At 47.3% G+C, this 24,405-nt stretch overlaps 1 protein-coding gene across 2 annotated transcripts; it reads left to right on the top strand.

Moving 5' to 3' along the window:
- Positions 1-9,021: 9,021 nt before the first annotated feature.
- On the top strand, positions 9,022-19,617 carry LOC138170974 (voltage-gated potassium channel KCNC1-like). 2 transcript variants are annotated; one of them, XM_069100395.1, is made up of 5 exons: positions 9,022-9,500; positions 13,386-13,474; positions 14,904-14,963; positions 15,324-15,836; positions 16,403-19,617. In XM_069100395.1, the coding sequence occupies exons 4-5, from the start codon at positions 15,357-15,359 to the stop codon at positions 17,231-17,233; spliced, it is 1,311 nt and encodes a 436-aa protein (XP_068956496.1). In that variant the 5' UTR covers positions 9,022-9,500; positions 13,386-13,474; positions 14,904-14,963; positions 15,324-15,356; the 3' UTR covers positions 17,234-19,617. The 2 variants fall into 2 exon arrangements, with proteins under 2 accessions (XP_068956496.1, XP_068956495.1); XM_069100394.1 differs by lacking the exon at positions 14,904-14,963 and having other exon boundaries at positions 9,023-9,500.
- Positions 19,618-24,405: the final 4,788 nt, after the last annotated feature.

Here is a 24,405-nt window from a genome sequence, read left to right on the forward strand (position 1 = left end):
GTGTGTGTGTGGCTTTAGGGGGCAAACTTTAACTTGCCCACCTTACCCAACTAGTGGCAGCCCCCAAATGAGACCCATCAAAGTAAGCCCCTGTAGCCTAGGCTTTGCTGGTCTTCTGTGCATATGAAAAGGCTGGACTTGCCAACAAGCTGAATGGGGGAAACAATGACTTTCCCTCCTGGACTGAGCCTGTTTCAGTAAAAAACAGACTCAGATTTAGGATTCCAAATGTGGAGGACTCTGACCCCAGAGCTGTTTAGTAGTTCTTAGATAAATCACCACTCTCAGGTTTGGCGTCTTTCTGGCTGAGACTAAAATCGGGAGGTATGTAGTGTGCTTACCCTAAGCTAGGGTGACCTCTGGGCTTGGCAGGAGAACTGGGCACAGATAGGACAGTGGAGGTAGAAAGGACAAGACCTGGCAACCTATTCAATATGACAGCATGAAGAGTGAGGATGGCAGGGAGCTGTTGAACCTGGGTAACTGGTGTTCTCAACAATTAGCAACATTTGGAAGAGGAGTCAGGTATAAGAGAAAGAAAACTTTGGGCGGGGCGATTGTCAATTTGGAGGTGGAAGGGACCTTGGACTCCATGGAGCCCAACCCCCTTGTTTTAGAGAGGAAGACCCTCAGATGCCTATAGGACGTCCAGTTGGTGTGGTGGGTCTTGGGCTCCAGAGACTGGGTGAGGGTGGATCTATAGATCTGAGAACCATCTGGATAGAGATACTCATTGAACTCCTGGGAGCTGATGAGATCACCAAATGAGAGGATAGAGAGACAAAAGAGAAGGGAGCCCCCCATGGAGGATAGAGCTCAGAGACCACCCATAGCTGCCCCCTCCCCCAAACATTTCCTTCACTATAATCCTGTGAATTAGGTAGTGAAAGTATTGGTTTTGTTTTGTTTTGTTTTTTGCCTTTTGGAGGACAATTGGGGTTAAGTAACTTGCCCAAGGTCACATGGATAGTTTTGTGTGTGTGTGTGAGTGTTAAGTGTCTGAGGCCGGAACCGAACTCGGGTCCTCCTGACATGGGCTGGCGCTTTACTCACTGCACCACCTAGCTGCCCTAAAATATGTCCTTACCACCCTTTCTTTTTTTCCTTTGTTTTTTGGAGGGCAATTGGGGTTAAGTGACTTGCCCAAGGTCACACAGCTAGTTTTTGTGTTAAGTGTCTGAGGCCGGATTTGAACTCAGGTCCTCTTGACTCCAGGGCCGGTGCTCTATTCACTGAGTCACCTAGCTGCCCCAAAAGTATTGTTATTCCTATCTTATACATGAGCAGACAGGCTAATGCTGGAGCTGAAATTTCCATTTATTCCTGTAGGATAGCTGGGGCTGAGACTTAGGTCTTCTGACCCTCATCCAGGCTGGGGAAGGTTGTTACCAAGTTCTTTGGGGAGTGGGGGCAGGGTAGGCAGGATGGACAATGGAAGGGGATGAGAAAGCTTCCTCCCCTGCACTCCTGGGGTACCAGGCAACTCAGGTAAACTGTTCCCAACATCATTTAGTTTCAAAAAGCATTCTCCTGTGAAACTTCCATCCAGCCCACGAAATATGTATTGGCTTGGGCCCCATGGCCTAACCTCCTCCCCCTTTTCCTGCTCTTCATTTTCCCCACCTCTGAGACCCTAGTGTCTGCTAGAAGCCAGCATACACAGAGCACCGTCCCTCCCTCCCTCCCTTCTTCCTCCCCCCTCTGTAGCCTTCCCTGACAGATTCCAGGCAACCCTGACCCAGAGCAGAGTTATGGATGCTAGTCTCCTGGCCTGCTTTTGTCATTGTGAGGGGGCCTGATTTTCATTAACCTGGCTCTGGATTGCACTCCAGGCCAGAGTGGGGGGAGGTTCAGGGGTTCAGGCTGCTGCTGCTGGCTTCTGGGACACAGGATAACCTGAGGCCAAGGCTGGGGAGTGATCTGAGGGGAGGACAGCCTGAGCAGGTGGCCCTGGTTTAGGCTAGCCTGAGAGCTTCCTGGATCTTTGGAGTTTCCAAGAATTTTCTCAGATGGGGAGCTTGGCTGGATCTTGGCAGCAGACATTAAACCACCCCCCTTCTCTTGTTTGAAACGAAGCCTTCTTTCCCTCTGCCGCACATCGTGCAAGATTTTGGACCAGAAGATAGGTCAGGCACCTGGGGGGTGGGGCTGTGTCCAAAGGAGAACACCAGCACACCTCCTCACCCCCAAAGAAGAGTAAACACTCCCTGTTCCCGGCATGCCTTGGGCCTGGAGAAACCCCTTGAGAATAGATGCTGAAGGCTTTTGGCTGGAGGCCCAAAAGGTCTTTGGCAGGTCAGCTGGGGGTGGGGAAGAGATGGATGATGTATGGCAGCATATGCTTTAGTACTAGAATCCAGTGGGAAGGTGGTCAGTCCAGGATCCAACTGTCCCCTTCCTGAGTTGTGACATATGCATGGCCAGCCCAGGTCCTAGTTCCTCTCTGTATATAGGTCATCATCCCTGTATTATTCTTTGAAGGGGGACCCCTGGGGGCTGGAAATTCCAGGAATTGTGAGCACATGTGGGACTCACATCCATGAAGAAGGTGCTTCATATTCTCTTGTTCTTGCCCGACTGCATTCAAGGAATTGGGGTGTCTGGGCCATGCCAAAGGTGTGCTCGCCATGGTCAGGTCCATAGGCTAAGTGCCAAGGGTGGGGTATGGGGAGCCTGGGAACTGAAGGGTTTTTATGTGTCCGGGCCAAGATTGTCCTAAGCCCTACACAGTCAAGACAGAAAAGTGCTTAAAATGCCCCCAGTCCCTGGGGGAGGGAGGGGACCCAGGGCAGCACAACTTATTCCACCCTAGTTAACACACACATAAGTGCTTCTGGGGAGCAGAGTTAGTCACTCATTTCAGCAAGCACACATTGAATGTCCTTACCATATAGAGGGCTCTCATCAGGAGAGATACTGCATGGAAAATGGTTCCTGCTGCTATGGCATTCACAGTCTGAAGGGGTAAAATTATGACATGGGATGTGTCTAATTTCCCTTTATGTGACCTCCAACTGTTCATACCCAATGTGGCTTCACATCTACTTAAATTCTTGTTGTAAGTCCCCTTTATAGGGGGACTCTAAAATCGGGAGGTATGTAGTGTGCTTACCCTAAGCTAGGGTGACCTCTGGGCTTGGCAGGAGAACTGGGCACAAATAGGACAGTGGAGGTAGAAAGGACAAGACCTGGCAACCTATTCAATCTGACAGCATGGAGAGTGAGGATGACAGGGAGCTGTCGAACCCGGGTAACTGGGTACTAGTGTTCTCGACAATTAGCAACATTTGGAAGAGGAGTCAGGTCTAAGAGAAAGAAAACTTTGGGCCAGAGCTAGCAAATATTAATCAGATATCATATATCATCATGGTGGGAAAAGGACAATTTCCCCCAAATAGCAAATAGCAAACACTCTTTCTATCTGTGACCCAAAGTAAACCAAACTGTGGGGATGGGGGGCAGTGAGGCCTGCCCCATTCTGGAGCCACATGGAGGATATCAGGCCAACACCCAATCTTGGGTAGAAGGAGCCATGTGCATGGGAAAGCCACAGAAATCTCTCTTTCTTATTATCAGGATCCCCACTATCTACTGGGCCAGTGAGCCTTCAGGCCTCTGCAGCTATTGCTCTCCAGGGTAAAGTCACCAAGGCATAACAAGCCAAGGTCTGGTAGAGGCAGGTAGGGAGAGAAGCCTCAGTATGTGCAATCATATTCGGCATCAATAGTGGTGATTAGAAAGTTCAAGAGACATAATTTCTGAGTAATTTACTAATTTTATCAATAATATCAGCATTGTAATAAAAGGATGGTCATTTGGCTGGTTCTCTCTTAGACCAAAGACCCTTATGGTGGCAGGCTCACAACTTGCATGCCCATTGGAAGAGGGGTATTCTCACAAGTGGCAATCAGCTCTCATTGATTAACAATTAATGAGAGAAGGGTGACTAGATGGTGGGCACAATGAATAGAGCACTAGCTCCAGAGTCAGGAGGACCTGAGTTCAAATGTGGCCTCAGACACTTAACACAAAACTAACTGTGTGACCTTGGGCAAGTCACTTAACCCCAATTGGCCTACCTTCCCCCCTCCAGGAAAAAAAAGGCAAAAAAACCCCAAACAATTAATGAGAGAATGAATATTACAAGGAGGGACTGAAGCTATTCAAATGAACTTTGATTGTGTCCTTTACTTCTAAGTGCCCCCTCCCTCCCTTGGGCAATCAATTCAAAGAATTTGTCTGCACCCATACCTGAGTAGAGCACAATGATTTTCCCACCAAGGTGGGTTCTTAGTTTAATCTGCCTCTCAGTAATGTCCTTTAAGATGCTGAACTCTTTTTTTTGCTTTTTGGAGGGGAGAAGGCAGGGTAGTTGGGGTTAAGTGACTTGCCCAAGGTCACATGGCTAGTAAGTGTTAAGTGTCTGAGTGATTTTGAACTCAGGTCCTCCTGACTCCAGTGCCAGTGCTCTATTCACTGCACCACCTAGCTGCCCCTATGAAGCTGAACTTCTTAAATCAGGATTTTAGAAAAAGGGAGAAACTCTGGATTCCCCCCAAATCATTGGATATTAATAATCATTTCTCTCCTAGGTGAAGAGGGTCCAAGCTCTATGTCTACAAATCTTGGTGGCAGGACACGCCTCGTGCAACCTCCTTGCCTCTGCAGTCATTTTCTTTCCCCTTATCCCATCTTCTTTCTCTTCCTCTCTCCCTTAACGTTTGTCCTTCTCCATCCACCCACATGAGTTTGCACTAAAAGTGCAGCTCCCCAACAGAAGTCTGTCTGGGTGAGGTGGGGCATTCTGGGAAGCCCAAAACACATTTCTGAAAAAGCAGTTGAGACCACCCCCACCCCCACCTCCTGAACAAAGCCCGGAGTTGTTGAGAAGTAAGACTGATGTGTCTGAGAACCTGGGAGTCCTTCCCTCCATGTGCACTGCAGAGGTACAGAACAAAGGACTGTGTGAACTCCATGGAGTGGGTCATTTTCACGTAGTATCAGGAAAAGGTCCATTTCACGACCACTGATAAGTTAAAGAGATGACAGTCAACAACGAGGGCTGCCAGGTGGCTGTAGTGGATAACAGCACCCAACCTGGAATCAGGAAGACTCATATTCTGAGTTCAAATCCAGCCTCAGACTCTTACTAGCTGTGTGACCCTGGGCAAGTCACTTCACTCCATTTGCCTCAGTTTCCTCATCTGTCAATGAGCTGGAGAAGGAAATGACAAACCACTCCAGTATCTGTGCCAAGAAAACCCCAAATGGGGTCACTAAGAGTCAGATACGATTTAAATGACTGAATTAGCTACATCAAACAGTACAAAGGGGTCAGCAAGGGTGAAGTCTGAGCAAAGCCTAGACTGGATTAACACCTTGGAGGGAGCAATCTGGGGGTCAGAAGCATAAAGGCCTGTGTCTGCCAGCCCCACCTCCCCCCAGTGGGAGGGCACATTGACATCTGCCCTTCCTTTAGGGACAGATGTTTCAGCGCTGCTGAGGGGAAAGCATCCCACTGAGCCATGCTCCCAGAGCTCAGATATGACTACTTCCTGGGCAGCTGAGGTCAAATGAAAAAATGTGTCACGGTACTTGAGATGATGGTTGATGAACTGGGCAAGGATGATCAAAGACATATTGACTTGTGAGCTGAAGTAGTTAAGTATGAGGGGGCAGGGGATAGTGTGGAGACACTTTGAGAAAGGGGGTGGTAGTGTGGAGGAAGAGACTTGGAAGTCAGTAGCAACAAGCATCATGGAGTAAATATCAGTGTAGGCAAATGATAACAACAGAGGGAAGGCCTGGAAGAAATAGTAGGTAGCGTGAAATTGGCCAATTCCTCTCTGCTGTATGTGTTGGGAGAAAAAAAAGGCCAGTAATAGAGAGGCCAGCCATGTTTCTCCAGCGTCACCTGGAGCCAGCTGGGTTTCTATGAGTTCAAGATGAAAACAACATTGAAATGCTTTGGAACCCTGATCAATGTAACAACCAAATGTCAGAGGCCCAATTATGTCAATGGCTTATCAGCACAGAGATTATTAGTGCAGAATTAGGTGGGTATGGCCAACATAGGCCTTGGTTTTGCTTGCCTATACTTTGTTATAAGGGAGGAGTCTTTGAGGGGAATAGGGGCAGAATCATTGAGAAGTGATAGTGGTGTGAAAAAGAGAGTCAATGAAACTTTGTTTTTCACTAAGAGGGCAGAGACTGCAAGGAAGAGGTTTGTGATGAAAAAGTGGAGTTTGTCAACAGTAGAGTCAGGATGCAACAGGGGTGAATATAAGGTCCTTAAGGGCAGGAGCTGTCTTATTTTTGTCTTTGTACCCCCAGTGCTAGTACCAGACAGCACAGTGCCCAACACAAAATGGACCATTTTTATAGATGTTGAATTGAATTGAATTTTTCGGGATTTGCACCCGAGGAGGGGTAGGGTTCAGCTGTACTGGAATCAGATTTTGGAAAGTAATGGAGAAAAGAGTCATTTTCATCTCAGGATGGGAAAGAGGGGAGAAGGTAAGACTTGGCTACCAAAGGACTGTAGAAATTCCAGTTGACTTGGAGCCCTAGCCTGCTAGGCGTGGGACAGAAGCATCAGGGTCCTCAGATTGTTTTGTCTACAAATACAGGGGACCTGGGTGTGGTGTTAAAAGAGCATTTGGGTTAGTTGCCCCAGTTAGTACATGCCTAACCATTGGGTCCCTGGAGCTAGGTTTTGGGCTGGTCAGCGCAGGGTCAAATGGATCCGATCCAAATCGGACTCTGGGCTGGACAATTTGGATCTGCTTCAAGTGACTCTGGCCTGGGCACTCTGGTCTAGGCCAAACAGCTCTCTGAATTGGACTCCGGTACTGCTGTGTGTAGGGTAGAAATTTCAGAGCAAGGATGGGGTCTCTCCAGACATTGATGGTATCCATAGGAACTGGGAATCAAAGTCTTTCTTTAAGGCCCAACTCTTCCCTTTCTCCCATTAGGGATTGCCCTTTTCTTTGTGGTTGGAGTAGTGAACAAAGATGGAACAGCATTCGTTAATGGTGGACCCTTTAGTATAGCATTCAAGGGCTATTCTCATTCTACCTGTCTTAATCCTGGCTTCTCCAGTCTTTGTGCCTTTGTTTCTGCAATCTTTTCCTTCTCCCCTTCCTACTCCTCACCCCACTTCAAGCTAAAAATGATATCTTCTTCCAAAAAAATCCAGCACCTACTATGTTTCAGGCCTTGTGCTGAGACAAAGGCAAAGAAGGAAGCAATGCCTACTCTCCTCCCATTTTGCCTAGCTCTCTCTGTCTTCTCTATCCAGCTAGGCGGCCCATTGGACTTTGATCCAGGAAGACCTGAGTTTCAATCCTACTGAGTTTCAATTCAGTTAAGTGATCTGGGCAAATGAATTCATTTCTCTGGGCTTCAATTTCTTCATCTTTAAAATGGTGATAAGAATAGCATTCCACAGAACTGTGACAATCAGATGAGATATACCACAATGTATGCAAAGGATTTGCAAACTTTACAATGCTATAAAATGTTAGCTATTGTCTTTTTTAATAAATTTTTTTCAATAAACAGAAACCTATTTTACCTCCACCCCGCCTTCTCCCTCATTGAAAAAGAAAAAAGAAAGCAAGGTTTTCAGGACACTGGCTTCTTGTGGTTCTCCTCTTACCTCTTTGACCACTCCTTCTCTGTCTCCTTTGCTGAATCTTCATCCATATCCCACCATCACCATCACCACCACCACCATCATCACCACCACCACCACCATCACCATCACCATCACCACCACCATCATCACCATCACCATCATCACCATCACCATCATCACCATCACCATCACCATCACCATCATCACCATCACCACCACTACCACCAACACCACCATCACCATCATCATCATCCATCTAGAGCTGACAAAAACCTCAGAGGCCGTGTAGTACAACCTTGAATTTTACAGATGATAAAAGAGGCCTAGAGAGGTATAGTTATTTTCCTGAAGTCGCAGGGGTATACCCTATTCTCCACCCACTTGCCAAAATGCTATTCCTATGGCACAAGTTTGACTGCATTACTCTTCTGCTCAAAAAACTCTAATGGCTCCCTACTGCCTCCAGAATAAAATACAAATGCCTCTGTTTGACATTGAAAGTCCTTTACAACCTTCCTTTCCAGCCTTATTATGTTACTCTTCTTCATGTAAGATCGATTTAGATCAGCTTTTAGTGCCTTCTACTCCTCCTTTCCTTCTGTTTAGTTTGTGTCTGTTCAGTGTCTACATTTACACACACACACATACATATTGTCTTCTTGGTTACCATGTAATGTAAGCTGCTTAATAATTTGTGTTTTTGCATTTAATAAGTGTTTATTGACTGGTTGGTTGATTGGATGGAAGAAGAAGGTGGAAATGAATGTGATGTATCAACAGAAGAGATCCACAAAACATATTTTTCAAAACAAATGCTAGGGGAAGGAGTGAGCTCCCTGTCATTGGAGATCCCATAGAGGCTTGATGCCGATTTCGTGGAAGAGAAGATTCCAGCTCAGGTAGGAATCTGGAGGTACCTCACAGCTCTGTGATTTGGGGCCTTCTGTAAGTTTCCAGTCTGGTGGCAGGAGAGGGGTGGGGGTGTGAGGGGGAATGTCTGGACAGTGGATTAACCCTGGAGGGAGCTCCAGGCCCCCTCAAATCTTCCACGGTGGAGGTGGGGGTGGGGGACCAGTTGATACTGAAATCTTCGAATGACTGGCCAATCCCCCCCCCACCCCCTAAGTCATAGCAAGAGAACTGGCTTGAGGCAGCCCCAAAGCCCAGAAGAAGGGGGAGGAAGGGGGAGCATGGTTTGTGTCGAGGAGACTGGGGCCTCAGCCAACGTCAGCACAGGCCCGAGTCAAACAGCCTATTCTCTGAGCATGGCTAATCCCCGAGGAAACAGCAAGAAAGATGAGTGGGCAGCGACAGCTGGATGTGGCCAGGAGCACATCTGGCCTGGAACATGTGTTTTCTTCTGGTCCTCACCTCCCCTCTCCCCCTCCCTAGGACTTGGAGGATTCCAGGCGGCTGCTAAGAGATTGTCCTGGGGCTTGGGGGGGGAAGGAGCAGAAATGGGGGCTCTGTTGTTCCAAATTTCCAGTCTTGTGAATTGGCCCGGAGCCTGACCACCTAACTTCCTGTTTTCCCCCCAGCCGCCTCTCCCCCTCCCTGTGCTCAGGCCTGGAGCCGAGCCTGAGAAGGAAGGAGGAGCAGAGAAGCTGGCCCCCGGCTGGCCATCCTCCGCTTCCCCACCAGGGGCGGGGGTGAAGTCTGCAAACCTAATGAGGGGGAGAACCCATGTAGCCCCTGCATCTGCAGCCACCAGAGGCCCTGGGCTCATTCCTGCCTGGACACACCAAGAGAGGACAGCTCCAGAGGAGCTCTGCTGGTCCCCCTCCCCCGCCAGCACCCCCAGCCAGCCCCTGGCCACAGCCAGCGGACCTGATCGAGCAAGGAGTCCCAGCCTAGGCACACGGTAGGGAGGCGTGGAGTGCAGGGAGCTGGGGGGTTCAGGGACACTGGGGGAGGGAGCCAGAGGCCAGCTACCCTGGGAAACAGGAACAGGCTGATCATGGCTGAAGCAGGACAGGCTGCTGGACTTTTGGGCTAGTGAGTGGAGGGCTTACCTGCAAGGCCACATTAACCCTCCTTTGTTGTCTGATTTGCCTCAGTCCATTCCTCTGCTTTCCTGAGCAGCACAGTTCTATGGTGATAAGAGTGAACAGAGTGAATGAGGGGTCATGGGACTCTGCCTGGGTGACCTTGGGCAAGCCGCTTCAACCTTTCTCAGCCTTTTTGTTCATCCAAGTGCTCTGGCTCAATGCAGGCTCTCAGACCTGGCTTTGAGTCCTGCTTCTGCCAGATTCGCAGCTCTCAACAAACTATCTCCCCTCTGTGGGCCACAGTTTTTTCTCTTGTGTCAAGCAGAAGCATGAGTGAAATGATCTCTGGCATCCCCTCCTGCACAAAACTTCTCTGAGCCCTCTGCCTCATCCCCAGTCCCTCCTGCCTTTGATTCTCTCTTTGGCTAAAACCATGGGATTTAACCTGCCTGGTCAGGAGCTGCTGGTGCCAATGCAGGTCCCAGTGGAAGATGGGGAGAGGTGGCTTTGTGTTATCCAGTAGGGTGACAGTCCCTCCCAGCCCCCAGTCTTAACCTCCTTGAGGTTCCTCTGGCCCTGGTCTGGATCTAGCTCCCACACCACCCTTGTTACCAGTGCTGAGCCCCCACCCCCACCCCCACTTCTGGAGCAGAGGCATTTGGACTTACTTCTAATTGAGCTTCTAATGGGGGAGGGGTGGGAGAGGGGGAGGGAGGGACCTATGGAGCAGGAGGGAGGGCACCTTTGTACAGGCTTCCCAAGTCCCTGATGCTGCACTTAACATATAGACCTAGTCACACTGACCGCACCCTTGGCCGGGAGGATTAGCAGTTCTTGCAGACTCAACAGGAGTCTCTCCGAAGCTCCCCTAGATTCCAGGCTCCCCCGGGATGCTAGGGGTGACTTGTCTGCAGAAGGACCTTCTGTAAGTGTGGCTGCTCACAGCCCGCTGGGCCACCGACTCAGTACATGAGCAGATCTCTGACTTCTCCTGGGAACAATGAGTGAGGTGGCTGAGGTGTTGCCCGGACCCTCTTCAGGCTCCCAAGCTCCCTGTTCCCAGGCATCTGCCCTTTCTCTCATTCTGTGTGCTCGGGTCCTTTACGGCTCTGCCATTCTTGGCTCTACGGTCTCTGCCAGCACTGATGTTCCAGCTCCGGCGGTTTCTCTTCCCGTTCTCACATCCAAAGTTCTAAGGTCCCTTCCAGCCTTGACAGTCTTTGTTCAAAGGGCCCTCTATGTTTTAAAGTCTCTCCCAACTCTGACTTTTCGTGTTCTGAAGTCCTACCTAGCTCTAACATTCTGTTCTAAGGGCCCTCCCAGCTCTGATGTTTTACATTCTGAAATCTCTTCCAACTCTGGTATTCTTGGGTCTAAGGTCCTTTCCAGATCTGATATTTGATGTTATAAAATTCTTTCCAGCTATAACAGTCTTTACATCTTTCCTCAGCAACCTGGGAGAGAGAGACAGAGAGAGAGAGACAGAGAGAGAGAGAGAGAGAGAGAGAGACAGAGGGAGAGACAGAGGCAGAGAGAGAGAGAGAGAGAGAGAGAGAGAGACAGAGGGAGAGACAGAGGCAGAGAGAGAGAGACAGAGAGACAGAAGAGGGGATAATGGAGAGGTGAGAGAAAAGGAAATGCAAAGATAGAGACAGACAGGGAAGAGAGAGACAGAGACAGAGACAGAGGCAGAGAGAGAGACAGAGACAGAGGGAGAGAGAGAGAGAGAGAGAGAGAGAGACAGAGAGAGAGAGAGAGAGAGACAGAGACAGAGAGAGAGAGAGAGAGAGAGAGAGAGAGAGAGAGAGAGAGAGAGAGAGAGAGAAACAGAAAGAGAGAGAGAGAAACAGAAAGAGAGAGAGAAAGAAACAGAAAGAGAGAGAGAACAGCAGTGACCCTGAAATCCTCTCTCTTCATTTGGAAAACTCATTCAGGATTAGCAAACTTCCTTGCTTTCCCTGGTTTCCCATCCTGACCTCTCTGGGATCTGGCTAGTTTCTCTTTTGCAGTTTACTTTTACTAGCTAAGAGACCATGTTTTACATTGGCTGCGACCCTCAGGGACTCACTTTCCTCCTTTGCATAATGTGGACCATAATACCTGCATGCCTCTGAACTCAAGGGATCATTGTGAGAGAAGCTTTCTGGGAAGCTTTAAAAAGTACTAGACAAAACTAGTGTGGTTATACAATCTTTGTTAAGAACACCCTCTTCTGAGATTAGATGTCCCCTCCTCAGAGATGTGCAGTACCCCGTTCCCCCCCCACCCCATTCCTTCCCCCGAAGGCTTTAACCAGGGCATTCAAGGACTTTCCCAATCTTCCCTCTTACTCCTGTTTTCCTGGAGCCCAGGTCACGGCTGGGCCCTTCCATCCAAGAAAGGCTCACATCCAAGGTTGGGGCTATGCTGTCTTGAGAAGTCCCAATTTGACTTTTGTCTCAGATCTGACCCCATATGAATTTCATAGATTGTCAGGGTTGGAAGGGAATTTAAAATAAAGAAAGAGCTGGTAGGGAGCTGAGAACATAGGATGTCAGTTAGAAGGCAGCTTAGAACACAGAACATTAGAACAAGAAGAATTCTTACAATAAGAATGAATGAATGAATGAATTCAAAAGCATTTATTAAGAAGTGTTTACTATGTGCCATGCACTGTGCTAAGCATTGGGGATACAAATACAAAATCAAGGATTATCCTTGCCCACAAAAAACTTACATTCTATCCAGGGAAGTGGTAACCATGGAGGGTCACTTTTGTTAGAAAAGTTACAAGAAGATAAGTCCACAGGTGAGTAGGTATATTGACACACCCCAACCAGGAACAGTAGAAAAATTGGTTCATGGTTTTGGGTTTGTGGCCTGGTTATAGAATTGGAAGGGAGAGGGTGGGAAGGGAAGGAAGCTGCCTTTTGGGTGGGAAGGTTGTGGGGTAACTGGGTAGTGCTGCAATGAATAGAGCCCCCAACTCTGGAGTCAGGAAAACCTGAGTTCAAATCTGACCTCACATACTTCCTAGCTGTGTGACCCTGGGCAAGTCATTTCAGTCTGCCTCAGTTTCCTCATCTATAAAATGAGCTGGAGAAGGAAATGGTTTGCTTTCCTTATAACAACTCTGGAGAAAATAGCAACAGTAGGATCCCCTTTTACAGATGATGAAAGGGACTTGCCCAAGAAAACACTGGTAATAGATGCCCAAGGTGGGATTTGAATATTGTTTCCTGACTTTAAGCCCAGTACTCAACCCAACTCTGCCTCTACAGCATCGACTTCTTCGGCCGCTTCCAGGCTGACATCATTTCTGGTGCTCATGGCTGATCCCAGAAGGGTCAGATTTCCTCTTTTGCTCATGCTTGCACTCCAGCATTAAATTCAGGGGAAATCTGAAGAAAATTAGATATAGCTCTTGCCTAGGATTGCAAGTAGTGTTCATAGCTTCTGTATGCACTCAATCCATGATATGGGAATTGGGTATGAGGCTGTCTATTTCCCTCACCACAGAAAATGCATGAGGCAGAAAAGGACTTAGCATAGTCTATGCCTGATAGACCCTCCCCCCCTTGAAAGTAAAGACACGGATGGGCTGCTGAACAAACACTCCCCATTCATCCTCCATCTGCACCATCCAAGCAATTGACAATATTATTACTGAGGACCAGAATGGTCCAGACTTCATGGACTCCCTGAGGTAGCTTTGGTCCTTCTGCTGGGGGTGATCTTCCTTCTCCAAGTACTCTGTTAAAGAAATTTTCTCTTTCTAGGAGGCTGGTCCCTGGCTCTCAAGCTTACAAACTCAGTCACTTGGAAACTCTACAACTTGGGAACTCTTAAACACAGGATTTCTCACAAGGTAAAACCCTCAGGGTTGGGAGTACCCACCCTCAGGATTACTGGTCTATGACCTGTGCTCAGAAAATGAAAGAGAAAGGCAGAAGGTAGCTAGAAACTTGAGGTCCCCTCTCAGACTCACTTGGTCAAGGACAATTGTCATGTGCCATGTGCTTCTCCTGCAAATCATTTTCTGTTCCTGGGCAAAGGAATGAGAAATCCCCTCCTCACTTACTCCACTATATTCTGGCTTGGAGGTCCAAGGGAGAGAAAGTGAGCTAAAAAGGGCTGAACCTAATATAAAATTTTGCTGTTCTTGATGCTGAGTTGTGTCTGATTCTTCATGACCCCACCTTTGGGGTTTTCTTGGAAAAGATACCAGAATGGTTTGCCATTGCCTTCTCTAACTCATTTTACCGATGAGGCAAACTGGGTTAAGTGACTTGCTCAGGGTCATACAACCAGAAATGTCTGAGGCTGAATTTGAGCTCATGAAAATGTCTTCCTGATTCTAAGCCCAATACTCTATCCATGGCACCACTTAGCTGTCAATAATATCAAATGCATATGGATAAATGTAAAGTTTTATATCGTGTGAAAAAAATTAATTTTATAAGTTGGTGGATCAAACAACACTAAATTACAAGGAAATCCGAATAAAGCCCAATATGGCTCGTATCTAGAATTTCCCAAATGTGAGTAAGAGGGTTCCCAACTCCTGCAGAATATGCTACATATAGGTACCAGATATAAGGCAACCTTTTTCACCCACCACAGAAATTGCACCAGAGCTCATGATCAAATCCAGTAGCATAAAACTCTCAAGTAGTCTATTGGATGCCCTCAGGAAGGTAAAACTACTTTGGCAGACTTCTGAATAATCCCCATTTGCCTGCACTGTCCAATATCTGGAGGTTGACTCATTTTGAGTCAACACTATGATGTAGCTACCAAAAAAGCTAAGGTGAATTTGGGCTGCATTAAGAGGGATATAGCTTCTAAGAACAAGGAGGTGATGGTCCCACTGTATTATGCCCTGGTCAGAAAATATTTGTATTTTTGTGTTCAGTTTAAATGTCACATTATAAAAAGGATATTGATAAGTCATAAATCATTCAGAGGAGAGCAACCAAAATGGTGAAAGGCCTTAAGTCCATGTTCTAGGAGGATGAATCAAGGCTATTTTGCTTGGAGAAGGCTGGCTGTGGGGATGTGAGAGCGGTTAAGTTTGGGATAGCAAATCAGTTTGGTCCCAGAGGGCAAACCCAGAAGCCATGGGGGGAAGTTACCGAGAGACAAATTTATGTCGTGTAAAACTTTCTAATGATTTGAGCTGTCCAAAAGTGGAATGAGTTGCCTCAAGACATAGTGAATTTCCCCTCATTGTGTATCTTCAAGCAGAGGCCGGATGATCATTTGTGGAGTATTTTATAGAAATGATTCTTTTCCAGGTTGGACTGCATGACCACTGGGGGCCCTTCAAACTGAAACTACCTGATTCTGTTGATAGGGTAAGGGGGGGAATCTAGAATGTAAAGTAAGAACAAGAATGTTATAATGGGAAAAAAAAACCTTTGAATACAGAATTCAGAGCTGAAAGAGGTCATTGAGTTCTATTCCCTCATGTTCTAACTTTGAAATGGACATTAAAGTCCAGAGGAAAGTGACTTGTGTGGCAAAGTTGGAACTGGCTTTCAGAATCCCAGCTCTCTTCACCATTTTCACTCCCCTGACCATTTCCCTTCTCAGGAACTCTGTTTCCCAGCCTAAGCCTGGAGCTACTGGGTTGACAAGACAGGGAGAGAAGGGAGGGGAGCCAATCTGGATCTCCAGTGGACCCATCTTAATGTGCCCCTTCTTCTTACCTGCAGAGCCAAGTGGACCCAGAGGCAAGCAGGCAGGTCATGGAGGGCTCAGGAGAGAGGCTGGTCCTCAATGTGGGGGGCGTACGCTATGAGACATACCACAGCACTCTGCGGGCCTTCCCTGGCACACGGCTCTACCAGCTGACGGAGCCCCCCATGGGTGGCACCCTGGCCCGAGAGGTCTTCTTTGACCGTAGCCCCCACCTCTTTGGTTATGTACTGGGCTACTATCGAACACGCCAGCTGCACTGCCCCCCAGACATATGCCGGGCAGTTCTAGAGGAAGAGTTGGCTTTCTGGGGGCTGGCTGATGCCCCTTTGGCTCCCTGCTGTTGGTTGAAGCTCAGTGGTGGTGATGGACGGGCTGAGGATTTCCACGCCTGGGAGGAGAGTGAGCTGGGTGAAGAACAAGGCCTGCTGGGACCCATTGAGAGCCCCAACTCCACCAGGGCCCAGGGGACCTGGAAGCCATGGCTGTGGACTCTGCTCAACCAGCCCTGCTCTTCCCTAGCAGGCAAGGTAACACTCTTGGCCCCACACACAGGCTCTGTACCCTCCCCTCCCTTCCTGCCTCCTGCTCCAAGGACCATCCCTGGGACTTTGGGCTCAGTCCTCATTCACCAAACATCATTCCTTTCTGCAATGCATATGAAGTCATGCCATTTAGGGTCACCCTATGCTCTAAGGCCCCTCCCTGCTCTGACATCCTGTGCTCCCAGCTCCACCAGTCCCTGTTCCAAGTTCCCTCCTAGTTTTTCCATCCTTCTCTCTAAGGGCTCTCCCAGCTCTAATATTCTCTCTCTCTTTCTCCTAATGACCTTTCCAGCTCTCCCATTCTGTCCTTATGCTCTGATAAGCTATGATTCTCTGCTGTGTTCTTTCCATCACTGTCTAGCACAAACTGGGCATGGCCCTAGGTTCTGAAGCAGCCCTTAAGTAAAGAAGCCAAGTGAGCCAGGTAGAGTGTGTCTGGGAAGGCTTCTCTGAGACTGGAGCCTTCCCAGAAGGGGCTTGGGGACCCTGGGAGGGAGGCCCAGAGCAGTGCTGCCTGGGAGTCCCCTGACAGGTTTCTTCCGTTCCCACAGTGTGCTGCCCTCCTCTCTATGCTTTTCCTCCTGGGTGTCCTGGTCATCTTCTTCCAAGAAACCTCGGTGCAGCTGGACTACTTTACGTCCAACTTCCGGCCACTGGAGCCCTGGGATGGTGAGAAGGAGGGCCTGCCCCCACCACAGGCCCCAAGCCCAGGCCTGGTGTACCAACGGGCCCCTCACCTTCTCTACTTGGAACTGCTGTGTGTGCTGTGGTTTGGGGCTGAGCTGCTGGCTCGAAGCATCTCCTGTCCCAACAAGGTCAAATTCCTGCGCAGCCCCATGACCCTGGTCGACCTGGCATCCCTCTTCCCTGTGCTGGTGGAACTGGCTGTGGGCCGGAGGGCTGAGCGTCACCCCCGCCTCTGCTTGGTGCTGGGGGCCCTGCGGGTACTCTATGTGCTTAAGCTGGGTCGCCTCTTGGGGCTGGTGGAGAAGCCACTGGCCCTGCGGGTGCTGGCTCACACCCTGCGCTCCTCCTGGAGGGAGGCGGGCCTTCTGCTCTTGCTCTGGGCTGGAGAGATCTTGCTGTTCGGCTCCCTCTTCCTGTACGGGGAGCTTTTGGGCACCGGCCACGGGCAGGGCCAGAGTGAGGTGCACTTTGCTGACATCCTCACCTGCTTCTGGTGGACGGTGATCACCCTTACCACTGTGGGCTATGGAGACATCTACCCCATGTCTGCCTTGGGTCAGGTCACAGCCGCCATCACAGCCATGGCAGGCATGCTGACCAGCGTCCTCCTGGTACCCATCCTTCTGGTCCGCTTTCAGAGGTGCTATGCTGTTGCTCTGGCCCGTCAGAAGCTGAGGCCCAGTGGGACCCTGTGATGGGACAGGCCCCAGGCTCCTCGGGGAGGTGGGATGGGACCCCGGGTGCCTGCCCTCACTATTTCTGTACCCCAGGGAAAGCGTAAAAGGAAGGCTACCCGCCCTCCTGTCCCTGCCCACCCAACTCCATGCCCAACATCACCAGGTGAACCCTTACCCTTCTCTTGCTTCATAAAACAGTCTTATAGCTACATGGTGGCCCAAGACAATCAGGGTCAGGTTCAGGCTCACAGTGGCACTGCTAGGGCTTTCTGGGGGGGTGGGCAGGTGGCCATTGCTTGGTGTCACACGCCCTCTGCCCCAACCTCACCTCACAGTCATAGACTGAGGGCAGGAAGAGAGCTTGGAGGCCATCGAGTCCACCCCCCTCATTCTGCAGATGAGCAAACAGCCAGAGATAAAGTGACTGACCCATATGTGCCAGAAATGGCATTGGAACCCAGCTCCTGCTGATTGCAAGTACATCACCCTAAGCTTCCTCCATTTCCTTAAAGGTTAGGAACGGATAGTAGAGGGGCCTCCATGGCTCTATGCCCCCTAGCCCCTTATCCCCACCCCAGCATCCAGGTCATTATCTATAAAGGAGGAGAAGAAACTTGTTGGCCACGCAACTCCATGCTGGTGGTGGAAGGCAGAATTGGAGAAGGTGCAGTTCCCAGATACGGACACTAGGTGTCAGTGGCAACACTAAGGTGGTAAAATCTTAGGATTTAGAGCTAGAAGGGCCCTTAGACACGACCTAGTCTGACCCCCTCATTCTAAAGAGGAAGAAACTGAGGCCCAGGGAAGGCCTTGCCCAAGGTCACAAAGCAAAGTAAGTTGGGATTCGAACCCAGCTCCTCTCGTTTCCAATACAGTGCTCTTCCCAGTGCCCCCCCCCACCTCTCCATTGTTCATTCTGGCAGACTCCCAGCAATTTCTCCCACACCCCTGTCCCTTTCCCATAACCCTCCAGGGGACCGAAAGGGCCCATATATTAGTGCTTATGTAGCAGCCTTGTGCTCCCCGGGAAGGGGAATGAACCTCAACTGTTATCATTAGCTCAGCCAGTATTATTTGGTTCCCCTTCCAGCATCCCTATTAATATTGGTATCCTCATTTGACAGATAAGGAAACTGAGGCTCAGAGAGGTCTCACTTCCTGTCCATTCTCTCATGTGCTCCCTACTGTGAAGAAGGTATGGCAGGAACTAGCCCCATTTAACAGATAATGAAATTGAGGTCTAGACAAGGGAAGCAACTCACTCCAAGTCACATGAGAGAGTGTGACAACCAGGATTAGGTCTCAGGTCTCCTGACTCCTAAGCCTAGGGCTCCTCCTCCTCTATCAGACTGCTATTAACTTGTTGGGTCAGCAATAACACGGACCCACTTTGGTCTATCAGCAAGGGCCTAGGTGATTGGAGAGGCCACAGGCTGAGTAAATCCTTAACTAGATAGAATCATAGACCAGGAAAGAACACAAACTGTGGAAGCTTTGAAATCATCAACTCTAATCCTCCCATTTTACAGATGGAAAAACTGAAGCCCAGAGAGGGAAACAATTGGCTCAAGGGTATATATGTACAACAAATCTGTGCAAGAAGACAGCTTGACTCACTCACATGATCTAGAGCTGAAAGGAGCCTCAAAAAGAGTCCAATTCTTATTCTACAGAACCAAGAATCACACTCATTTGGCCAATGTAATCTGTGACAATAACTGTCACAATTTGAACCCAGATCCACTGACTCTGAATGCAGTGCTCTTCCTACTATACCCAACCTCCTTAATGCCCCCTTCACAGTCTCCTCCATTCCCAAGACTCCACTTTCCAAGCCAGATCTAAGGCCTGGCCTACTGGGGTCAATCTTCCTTGTCCCTAAATCCCCAGCCCTCTTCTGTCATTGACTAGAACACAATCTTACTACATCACTCAACTACTTAAGAACACTCTGAAACTCCCTATTACCCTAGCTCAAACTACCAGCTTCTCAGCTTGGTATTCAAAACCTTTCATGGTCTGGCTCCAGCCTACCTCTCTAGCCTGATTGCACATTACTGTTCTTCACACACTCTATGAGCCAATAAAACTATCCCATTTGCCATTCTCCAAACCCAGCATTCCCTTTCTGGCCTTTGCAGAGGTTGGAGTCCACTCCCTCTTCACCTCTGCCTACATGCACCCCCTCCTGTGGGAAGCTCTTCCTATTCCCCATAGTTATCAGTATTCCCTTCTACGTTTTCAAATTATTATGTGTATGCTTATCTCTTTGCATGTTATACCGTCCCCCCCAAGGAGAATGTAATGTAAGCTCCCTGAGGGCACTATTTCCTTTCTGTCTTTGTATACTCATATACTCAGTATCTAGTACAGTGCCTTAAATAAATGCTTATTGGATTGGATTGGATTGGATTGGATTGGATTGGATGGAAGTGGGGGAAAGGCCATAGTCATCATCAGTGGAGTGCAGAAGCCTTAGGGAACCCCAGATCTGGGTGTCTGACGTCTTGAGATGGAATTCTGCATCTGTCTCCTATTATCTTCTGCTCACAATACCAGCCAATGGAAAATCCCCTCAAGTGTCTACCCCAAGGAGGTCTAGTTCCTTGTAATGAGCACCTGTATATATATTTTTAACCATTCTTTCCTGGCTGGCGTGAGGAATGGGAGGGAGTGTCACAGATGGAAAGACTGAGGTCCAGGGGAGAGAAGTAATTGCTGAGGCTCACACAGCAAGTTAAGAGCAGAGCCAGGATTAGTCTCATCATACCACCAGCAACTCTCAATTTCCAGCCTAAGACTCTATTATCTACATGAGGGTATCTATTCTCAACCTGGATTATTGTAACCATGATTGAGAAAAACACCACAAATTTCCTGGTTTGGAGGAACTTCTAAAGTTAATTTGTTTTTTTCACAGATCCCCTTAGCAGTCTAGTGAAGCTTATGCAACTCTTCTAAGAAGAATGTTTTGAAATGCAGAAATAAAATAAATAGGATTACAAACGAAATGAATTATCTAGAAATGAAGTTATTACAATATTAGAAGTTCCACTTTTAAAGGTCCCACCCCAGATCTCTCTATGGACCTCCTAAGGGTTTGTGGTTAAGACTTAAGGGGTTAAGAGTTCCTGCTCTATGACAAATCCAAATGGTCAAGCAGCTTTTCTGGAATGCAGCTCATTCTACATTTAGACATCTTCAACTGTCTTAGGAAATTTTTCCTAAAATCAAAGCCTAAAATTGTCTTTTTCTAACTTCTCCCTACTGTTTCTGTTTTGCTCTTTGGGCCCAAACAGAACAAATCTAATCTTTTTTTTCCATCTGACAGCCCTTCAGTTACTTGAAAATAGCTGTCATGTACCCCCTGAGTCTTTTTTTCCTCTCCAAATATTCCTGCTATCTTCAATTGATCCTCATATGATCTGCCTCTAAAATAAACTTTTTGATAAACTTCTAGTTTATCAATATCCTTCCTTCCTCAAATGTGGTTCCCAAAACTGAACACTACTCATGATGGGGTCTGATCAGGTCAGAGTGATGGGAATATCACCTCCCTAGTACTGGATACCATGCTTCTCTTAATGCAGCCCAGCTTCTCATTAGATTGGTTTAACTGCCAAATTACACAGTTGATTCATATAGAGTTTGCAGTTCATAAAACCCCATATCTTTTCCAGATGAGTTGCTCCATAGCTTTGCCTTTCCTCAAGGAAAGGTAGCTCTTTTGAACCAAGATGTTCTTGAGGAATTACTTCTAGGACTGCAAGGGGTGAGGGTATTGCCTATTTTGTGTCTGATATGCAGAAATGTGGCATGAACTAGGTTCAGAACTGAGAGTCTCACCTCAAATGAGAGGGGGCTAGGCTCCCTAATCATACGCTTTTTGGTTTGGTAAATCCCCACCCTGATGCTCCAAGGATGATATGTCATGGCTCATGTCTAGGTTTTCCCTTAAAAAGGAGGTGCTCGGGGTGGCTAGATGGCGCAGTGAATAGAGCACCGGCCCTGGTGTCAGGAGGACCTGAGTTCAAATCCGGCCTCAGAGACTTAACACAAAAACTAGCTGTGTGACCTTGGGCAAGTCACTTAACCCCAACTGCCCTCCCAAAAAAAGGTGCTCATATAATATTAATCAAGCATGATAGGTAATTTCTTCCTATATACAAAAGAAATGTTAACTATAGGACACTCACAAGTGTGTATTTAACAAAAACAAACTTAAAACAGGATTTAGTAACTTTTAATGATTGTTACAATTGGCTGGGAAACTGATACTTAAACCTCATCAGAACATAAAACAGTTTGCAGCACTGCTAATTAGGCATTTTGTATTTCATCTTGTCTCTGTACTGTCCAAATACTGTTCTAGTAAAATGGTCAAGCTTAGGTCAATCCTCTCGTAGGTGGACATCTTTTATAAGACTACTAGGGGTAGTTATCAGGAGATTCAGAATCTCTGTAACTCTTAAACTCATGAGAGTCACCTTCTCAGTATAGATTTTTGTTTGGCCAAGATTAAGGGAGAATGAACACAAATAGACAAAAACAAGGAAGCAGCCCAAACCCAGGGTCAGGATTGTGTAGGTAGGACTTGTGATTTAGATGCCATGTGATCATGACTTCATGGAGGCTGAGTTGAGGTGGTATGATGTCAGACTGCCTTTTCCTCTATTCCCTTTCAGGAAGTAGCTCAAAAGAGTCCTGACCCTATTAGTAGCCAGAAAGGAATAGAGAGCATAAAGGGGCAATATATCCCTTTTGTAATCCATTGGGTCATCAGCTCCTTCACCTCTGCAGGCAACAAGGAAACTCTTTGTCATCTCAAAGTACAAACTTGTTAGACCAAAGTTACATATGCCTGGAAGCAGGCCTCAAAGCTCCCATGAAAAGGACTATTTCAGAAAAGCCTGGGAAAACTTCTCAGAACTGAGACAGAATGAAGTGAGCAAAATCAGGAGAACAATTTATCCCATGGTATAATCACCATGTGATCACTGGAACCACGACTAGTACCTCTGAGCATGCTGTATGGAATGCCCCCTCTAGGCTAATTCAACCTTGTTATACTTTCAGAAGATTCTAGATTAAAGGCTTGATGAGACCTTCAAGACCATTTTGTCCAGCCTCCTAATTTTACATTGAGGCCCATGGAATTTGAAATGACTTGCCCAAGATCACACATAGGATCATAGATTAAGAGCAGAAAGGGACCTCATAGGCCAGGTAGTACAAGCTCCTCATTTTATTGATGAGGAAATGAATTTAAATTTAACTTGAACAGATTTCATCTTATTTGATTCTCACCATCTTGCCTGTCAAGAATTTTTAGGAACCTGTGTCATCCAATGTGTGAGTAACCCCTCTCAGCTTTGTATCATCTACAAGTATGATGACCCTTTATTGATTAAAAAAAAAAAGACACCACAATGCCAAGTACAAATTCCTAGCACTAGAAACCAGTGGATTTGGCCATTTGCCTGGTTCTGAATTGATCAAGCTGTACTCTTCTCTACATCTCTTTTATCTTTTTTTTTTTGAGGAGGAAAGGCAAGGCAATCAGGATTAAGTGACTTGCCCAAGGTCACACAGATAGTAAGTGTGTCAAGTGTCTGAGGCCGAATTTGAACTCAGATCCTCCTGACTCCAGGTCCAGTGCTCTATTCGCTGCAATGCCACCTAGCTGCCCAGATCTCTTATCTTTTCCTCACAATTCACAAGAGAGACTTGATCTACTGTTTTATGGAAGTGGCAAAACAAATTGTGACCTGTGAATGTAAAGGAATATTACTGTGCTGTAAGGAATGCTAAATGCAGAGGATTCAGAGAAGCCAGGGGAGATATGAGAATGATAAGAATTGACACAGAGTGAGATTGAAGGAATCAGAACCAGGAAGGCAAAAGAAAGACTGAAAATGAAAATGGATTCAGTTGGCCCTGGTGGTGAATTAAGGAAATACACTAGGGGTAGCTAGGTGGTGCAGTGAATAGAGCACCAGCCCTGGAGTCAGGAGGACCTGAGTTCAAGTCCGACCTCAGACACAACACAAAAACTAGCCGTGTGACCTTGGACAAGTCACTTAACCCCAATTGCCCTCCAAAAAGCAAAAAAAAAATGCTCCTTTCTTCCCAGAGGTGGGAGACTATAGGTATAGAACACTGTCAGACATAGCTTATGTATTGGCAAGTTTTGTGAATTATTCTTTTTCTCTTTCTTTTTTCTTTGTTATAAGAGTTGTCTTTCTTTGGAGGAGGGTGAAGAGGGATATATTTGAAATGAAGGGGATATAAAAACAAATGATACTCATAGGAAATGGGGCTGAATCTTTGATTTCATTGATACAGGGAACTCTTAGTGAGAAAATTCCCTTTATCAATATAGGTTGGCACCTTCCCTGCAACTTAGAGTACTGAAGAATTGCCTTGAGCGCTGAGAGGTTAAGTAACTGATTCAGGGTCACACAGATAGTATGTGGCAGCGTTTCTAGTTTCCAGAGCAAATGAAATACGAGTTTAATTTTCAAAAGAGACCAATGATGTTTGACAAATGTTTCCAGTAACACTTGTGTAGTATCAAAGGCCTGCAAAGAAAATGGTTGTCCATTAAGAAGTGACTGGAAACACTGTACAAGAATATAATGGCATACTGTGAATTCAGAAGCAGCTAGGTGGTGCAGTGAGTTGAGCACTGGCTCTGAGTTCATATCCCACCTCAGACACTTGACACACTTCCTAGCTGTGTGATCTTGGGCAAGTCACTTAACCCCAATTGCCTTACCTTCCCCCCTCAAAAACAAAGAGTAAACATTGCCTTAACACTTACAAATTACTAGCCATGTGACTTTAGGCAAGTCACTTAACCCCAACTGCCCTTCAAAAAGCAAAAAAACCCCAACCACTTACTAGCTGTGTGACCTTGGGCAAGTCACTTAACCCCAATTGCCCTGCCTTCTCCCCTCCAAAAAGCAAAGAAAAAAAAATTCAGAGAAATCTGGGAACTGATGCAGAGGGAAATAAGCAAAGCCAGAAGAACAAGTTAATACCATGACCACCATCATAGAAAGGAAAATAAGATTAACCAATTTCAGACCTCTGGTCAGTGCAGTGACTAATTGTCTGGAAAGCAGTCTGGCAGAAATTAGGTCTAGACCAACATCTTATACCATATTCCAAGAAAAGCTCTTCAGAGG

The sequence above is a fragment of the Petaurus breviceps genome, unplaced genomic scaffold (genome assembly GCF_028583685.1).
Source record: "Petaurus breviceps papuanus isolate PSGF00001 unplaced genomic scaffold, PetGlider_PUasm1.0 400, whole genome shotgun sequence".
NCBI classification, from domain to species: Eukaryota; Metazoa; Chordata; class Mammalia; order Diprotodontia; family Petauridae; genus Petaurus; species Petaurus breviceps.